This window comes from Dendrobium catenatum, unplaced genomic scaffold (genome assembly GCF_001605985.2).
Source record: "Dendrobium catenatum unplaced genomic scaffold, ASM160598v2 fragScaff_scaffold_636, whole genome shotgun sequence".
In the NCBI taxonomy this organism is placed as follows: domain Eukaryota; kingdom Viridiplantae; phylum Streptophyta; class Magnoliopsida; order Asparagales; family Orchidaceae; genus Dendrobium; species Dendrobium catenatum.
In genome coordinates this window covers 801,767-808,418 of record NW_021319098.1, presented here as the reverse complement: position 1 = coordinate 808,418, position 6,652 = coordinate 801,767, and the positions used below count along the sequence as shown (strand labels likewise).

At 37.4% G+C, this 6,652-nt stretch overlaps 1 protein-coding gene across 1 annotated transcript; it reads left to right on the top strand.

Moving 5' to 3' along the window:
* Nucleotides 1-2,643: 2,643 nt before the first annotated feature.
* On the top strand, nt 2,644-5,560 carry LOC110110298 (transcription factor bHLH18). The gene is made up of 5 exons (XM_020841697.2): nt 2,644-2,744; nt 3,454-3,516; nt 3,604-4,164; nt 4,361-4,756; nt 5,075-5,560. Exons 2-5 carry the CDS (start codon nt 3,454-3,456, stop codon nt 5,147-5,149), a joined length of 1,095 nt encoding a protein of 364 aa, XP_020697356.1. The 5' UTR covers nt 2,644-2,744; the 3' UTR covers nt 5,150-5,560.
* Nucleotides 5,561-6,652: the final 1,092 nt, after the last annotated feature.

The following is a 6,652-nucleotide window of genomic DNA, read 5'->3' as shown; positions in this document are numbered from 1 at the left end:
GACGATCATTAGCGGGTGGAAGTCTGTTGACGGTTTGCAAATGGACAATGGTCAAACCATGGTCGGACTGGAGTCCGACGGTAGTTCTCGACCCCTCCCAGACTCCCGCCCAAATATTGTAGAATCATAGCCCAGCCGCCGACCATTATCGCCGTTGAATACGGTCCGTTCGACCTCCGTTACCTACAGACTATGGTCCCTTTGACCTCCGTCACCCGACGACTGTGGTCCCTCTGACCTCCGTCGCCTACCGACTACAGTCCCTTCAACCACTGACACTGCGGACTATAGTTCCTCGGCCACCTTCGTTCGCTGATCGACTACGGCCCCTTCGTCTTTCGTTGCCCGCTAATTATGGTCCCTCCGACCTCCATCACCCACTGACCACAGTCCCTCTGACCACATACTCTTGCCAACCAAATGAACATGATAGTGTTATCTTGAGAATAACTCATTTTATCATCGGATTCTTCTAACCCCAACTATGTAATGTGCTATATATGATACATTGAGTCAATGCTTTTCTCCTGTGGAAGGATACCAATTGTAATCAACTACATATACTAGTGAAATCATTTTAATTGGGCAAGAACCAGTGGTTAATTTTTCCCCCTTTCAGAATTTTCTAAGTAAAAATATTGGTGTCTCTTATGACTCTCGTATCCCTTTCTTTTTATTTGTATGTGTGCTGGATCTTCGTGCAAAGCTAAGACATTAAGCTCTTTTTCTCTCTACCTTGAGAATGTTCCAACATGCAATACAACTTAATAACCTATTTTACAATATATGCTCACTCAATAAAATTTTATATATATGTTATAAAAATTTATATATATGTTATTAATTTTTTTTTATTAAACTAATACTTATGTTTAAGATGAAATAAGATAATTATATGTTTATGTCTAATACAATTAAAATAATATAGATTTTAATAAATTGTTAAAAATTAATATTAATATTTTTGAAATACCAAAGTATTACTTCAGGAACAAAAAAAAAATTATCAGAAAAGGATTGAGAGTAATTTGAAGATCATCAATTTTTATACTCACTAATAAAAATTTATGACTCGTCCTCTGCATATTGACAAGGAGCCTTGAGCTTGGGTCAAGAGTTCCACTCAATTACTTGTTGAGCATTATAGTAAAAAATATTTTGTAAGTAATTAACATCCTAAATTATTTTTTACAAGAAGATTCAGAATTGATCTATTTATGTCATGCCATTAATAGTCCATCAAGTCCAAGAATTAATCATAATTAAACTTAATCTTCAGCTTAATCGAGTTCAATCAGATAATCTTTGTGCTTGAGCCATTTCCTGATACATTCAATCAACATTGAGTCATCATTGACTTAAGCTCAACCTGATCGAAATGAACACTTTAACAAATTAATGGAAGCTATTTCCGTTAATCGGTCTGATGTCTCTTATTCATTAACAATATGAAACATTGCAGATTCTAATATCTTGATCAAAATTTAATCCTGATGAATTTCAAAGATGTTGGATTTAATTTGAGATAAATATAATATATTACAAAGTAATTGATATTTATCAAGTGCTCATCTTAAAATTAATCAAGTAGCTTTTAAACTCTTTTCTAAAAAAAAGGGCAATAATTTTCTAAGATAATTTTTTTCCAGAACAAATTAAAAGATATTTTCACATCAAAGGTCTACATGGGGTCCTGGTTGGATACTCATTAGGTACCTGCGCAGCTCTGCGTGGGTGGGCGAATCCGTGGGCAAGTTTCGCCCACCCATGGTGACTTTCGTGATATACTACCCACCCATTTTGCATGCTTTTTGAATGCAGTATGCCACAGACTGATGGTCTTGAGGCTTATTAAGCTTTGCTCCGACTGCAATCTTTTAAGACGCATATTAGAATTTATCATGTTCGTAGCGCGGTTTAGTGCTGCGCACAACATAGTGAGGATTACGGTAATATACATCATATGGTGATCAGCAATGTAAATCGATTTATCCCCATGATGTAGAGTACCCACTCATACCCACCCACGAGGTCATAGGCGTACCCATACTGGGTATTTGTGTGGGTGTGAGTATGAGTACCATGAATGGCTCTGATTCACATATGTAAAGTTGAAAATGTATTATAGATGATTAATATTTATTTGATCTAATTAATTTGTTCATGTCTTGCGAATAAAAATATCAAAGGATTTGTTTATGCTAATAAAAAAAATTGTTATTCCTAGGCGTCATGTCGGTTGTCGACTATGTCATTTAACTTTTGAAAGCATGGAAGCAACGAATAAGAGAGTTACTGAAGCAGGCCTTCTACCACCAAACAGAAATTTCATTCTTTTATACAGAAAGTGTAAGTTGAAGAAACAGTCGGCTGTAAAAATGTTGAATTTGATCGAAATGAGGCCCAATTTCTCAACATAACCGATTCCAAACCTTTTAGATATTACGGCAGCATATGATCATCTCAGAATAGAATTCTTCATATATGAAATTTATATTTCAGCATCCAAATTTAAATAAAATAAAAAAGACAGCTTTTTTTTTTGGGGTAAAAGCCAAATCCGAACAGGAGCCACTGAGTCTTATTCTACGGCCTTTTATATCAGTGCATAGGTTAGCGAAAAGCTACTTTCCGAACAGGAAGCAGAGAGAGAGAGAGAGAGAGAGAGAGCTTTTCTTCTTCTTCTTTATATTCGTCTTCAAGGTTACAGGAGAGCTAGAAAGCGGCTACGTTTTAGCCCAAAGGTTGGCATATCTTCTTCTTGCTCTTTCTAGTCTCTTAGCCTTCTCAAATTCGGATTTTGATAAACACATCTGATTTGTGGTAGTTTGTTTCATGTGATGAAAATGAAGTAAATTATTCTTCCAAAGTTTGTTTTCCCCACTTAAACTCTTTTCCAAACAGAGATATCGAACAGTCTCTTATTCTCAGTCTGAAGTCTGCGTCTTGCTTATGGTTCTTTCTGATCTGCTTCTCTCTCTCTCTCTCTCTCTCTCTCTCTCTCGATCATTGGTTTTTGTTTACATATTTGCCATATTAAGCTATATCTTTGGAAAATAACACTTGAAAAAGATGTTTTGGAGCTAAATTTGATAAAAAAAAAGATGATTCCTTAAGGTTTTCTTTTTCGTGAGGAGTTGATGTTTTGAGCATTTACTCGTCCAGACTGGAAGTTCTTGCTGATTTCTTAAGTTTGGAGGAAGTTCTGCACCTGTTTTTTCGTGCAGAAAATATCGATCAAATTATTTTGCTGCAAAGCCAGAAAAGTTGACTAAAAATTTTATGGAAAAGCTTTATAGCTTCCAAAATTATATCCTCACGGGCCTCACCTGACACCAAATGTTCTGATCCAGAAAATTTTCTTTGTGCTACATCGCTAATTACCTTAACTATAAATTAACTCTGTTCTAATCATGTTTACGGTTCTTATAACATATTCTCCGATCGACACAGATGATAAATCACTCCATCACCATGGAATCACAGGCCGGAGAAGCCCGCTGGCTTTCAGACATTGTATGTTTTTGTCCTTTTTTTCTCTAAGTAGCTAATAGCTTCTTTGAAAAAAAAAAAATATCTGTTCTGTTTTTTTTTTTGGCGCAGGGAATGGCAGATCCTAACTACCAGCAATGGGAACTAAGCTCTCTAGACCAGCTCATATCTCCCAACATGTGGGACGATGACCTCCATCAAACCCTCTCTTCCGAAAGCCAATCTTTGAATCCAGCTGCGACCATTACGTCGAACACCTTTAGCAGCAGCTCATCCATTGACTCCTCTCATGCAGCCATGGCCGCCGACGAGAGATCGAAGAAGATGACAAAGACTAAGAGTTGGGACTCCTTCGCCACCCTGCAAAAGACTATTCTTCCTCCCACCGTTTCGTCGCCGAGCATCCTCTCTTTTGGTAGACCAGACTCCCCTAACGATAGCTCGGAGCTGTATAAGAACCTCGTTATGGCTACTGTGGAGGAAGGGAAAGGTAACAGCTTGAAGAGAGGTTATCAAACCATGGCTGCTGCGCCGGGAAAGAAGAAAGCAAGTGCTGCAGCTTCCAGGCCTTCTTCTCATAACCAAGAGCACATTATGGCTGAGAGGAAGCGCAGGGAGAAGCTTAGTCAGAGATTTATAGCTCTGTCAGCCATTGTTCCTGATCTTAAGAAGGTACTCAACTGACCCTCCTCCAGCTAGTGGAACTATGATGAGTACTAGCTTAGTCAAATAAAATTTATTTTGTCAATCAAATAATTTTAATCCTTCTTTCCATTTCAATTCTCAGCTAGCAGCTATTTTTCATGAATCGAACATCACAAATAATTATCATTATTTATGAATGAAGAAAATTAATGAGCTTTTGCAGATGGATAAGGCATCGGTGCTGGGTGACGCTATCAAGTATCTGAAGACATTACAGGAAAAAGTAAAGAGCCTTGAAGATCAGGCTGCGAAGACAACGGTGAAGTCAGCCATCCTAATAAAGAAGTCTCAGCTCAGTACCACTACTACCAACGACGACACCGACATCTCTTCCTCCGGCGAGAGCACAGCCGACTGCGTCGGCGGCTGCTGCCAGTCCCTGCCGGAGATAGAGGTGAAGCTATCGGACAAGACAGTTCTCATCAAAATCCACTGCGAGAGCAAGAAGGGAATTTTGGCTAGAGCTCTGTCGGAAATCGAAAAGCTCCAGCTTTGCGTCGTGGGCATAAACGCTTTGCCTTTCGCAGCTTCCTCTCTTGACATTACAGTGATGGCAAAGGTAATGATCCTTCAACAGTAGTCCCATACAAGATCAAGAATTAAAATAAATTCGATATTATTTGACAATCGTAGAGGAATATTCCACCATTCTAGCTCTTTGATTTTTCTCAGGTAGCTTACTCTTTCAAATCTTGCTAGTTTTTTTTCTTTTAATATTTTTATATTAAGAGCTGATTTGAACAGATTCGGCCTATCTGTAGAAGTCAACTCTCACAGCCGCGCTCTTGTCTTCTATTATATATTGAATTTGGTGAACAATCTTTGTTGCTTGATTGGTGAGTTGATATTAAACTATTTCAGGAAATGTAATTTGCAGATTGGGGAAGGTTTTTCGATGACAGCGATGGATCTGGTGAGGAATTTGAGTTCCGCTTTCAGTCAGTTCATGTGAAAGGAGTTGTAGCAATTTGAGTATGCAGAGGCTTTGTCCAGTTCTCTCCAGCCCTCCTTTTAAATTTCGGATAAAATTATTCTGATTAAATTTTAATTAGGAAAAAAATTATAATCATTAATTTATTTTTAGGTGAGTGTATTCTAAGTTTTTGATTAATTAGTCATGTAGTACACTCACTTTAAAATAAATTAATAATTATAAAAATTCTTTTAATAAATTTTTAATCAGAATATTTAAGCCAAATTTTATGTTCTTTTTTTTTTTGTCCCGCTAGTGTAATGGATCGAGTGGCCCTGCTCTTGTTTTCAAAAATAAATTGAGGTTAGAGATTAAAAGGGTGTTGTTTTTTCTTACCATTAGCCTTTGTGGTTGAAGCCTGAGTTAATGGTTGTGATAATCAGTTTGTAACCGAGGTTGTTGTTTTGCATAGAGGCACTCAATTAATCTCTTCATTACATATTTTGTCTCATTTTACGAGAATGCATGGTTACACAATCTATTTGATCATGTTGTTGGGAGCTTTTGTTATTAATCATTTGGTCTTGAGTTCAAGTCTCACTTATGTGATCCAGGGGCAAAACTAGCCATCATTTTCAGGGAGGACAAACTTATAAGTAACTGTTGCAGATATATCCGGGGTCCAAGGGAGCAGCGCCTCCTGACGGTGTTCAACCTTTATTTGGTTCACCGTTTCCTAACAATAACACCTCTACACAATATGTTTAATTATACTGGTGACAATTGCATAAATATCATAGTATTTTAAAATTTTAAGGGGGGATGGGGGGGCAATTGCCTAAAAATCATTTTTGTGTGGGAAGCTGCTTCTCATAAATAAAGTTAATTGCTAATATGGTATAGCTATAAGAAAATAGTTATTCGATTTTCTAAAAAAGGAATAGATTTAAAATATTCACAGCAGCTTTTAAAAAAGTTTAGGGTTCTAAAAAACTTACATCCCACTATTTGAAGCAAATACGAGAAGAGAATGTTTTTTTTTTTTGGGACATTTAGGCCATTTAAGGCAAACTCATACACACCACGCATACACAAAGACTCGAACCCAAGACCTCTTAGTTGAAGCATAAGCTCACAACCAACAGGCCAAGGTGAGTTGTGTTGAGAAGAGAATGTGATGTCGAAGAAAAATAATGCCTGCATTGGGAGGAGTCGTCATCACAGTTGTAAAGAAACTGGGCGCTTGTCGAGTTCTCAATTGAGAAGAGGAGACAAACGAGACTTATTATGCTATTCACACAAATGAAGAGGAGACGAATTGGATTGCAATAGGAAAATTAGGTTTTTCTTTCCTAATTTTTCTCGTGCACCGCTCAATCTAATTCCAACTGCTGAGATTTGATTTTAATTGAACCAAATGGCTTTTGAAAACAAGCACCGACAGGCAGGCCGAATAGTTTCCTCCAGTTCTCTGCAAGATGGGTTTTTTAATGAAACCAAACTGGTTAACTGACTGGCCGACCAGTACATAGTTCAACTGGT

Coding starts and splice junctions, on each gene's coding strand:
- LOC110110298 (XM_020841697.2), top strand. CDS start 3,454: ATGATAAATCACTCCATCACCATGGAATCACAGGCCGGAGAAGCCCGC. Junction 3,517..3,603: donor CCCGCTGGCTTTCAGACATT/GTATGTTTTTGT, acceptor TTTTTGGCGCAG/GGAATGGCAGATCCTAACTA. Junction 4,757..5,074: donor ACATTACAGTGATGGCAAAG/GTAATGATCCTT, acceptor TGTAATTTGCAG/ATTGGGGAAGGTTTTTCGAT.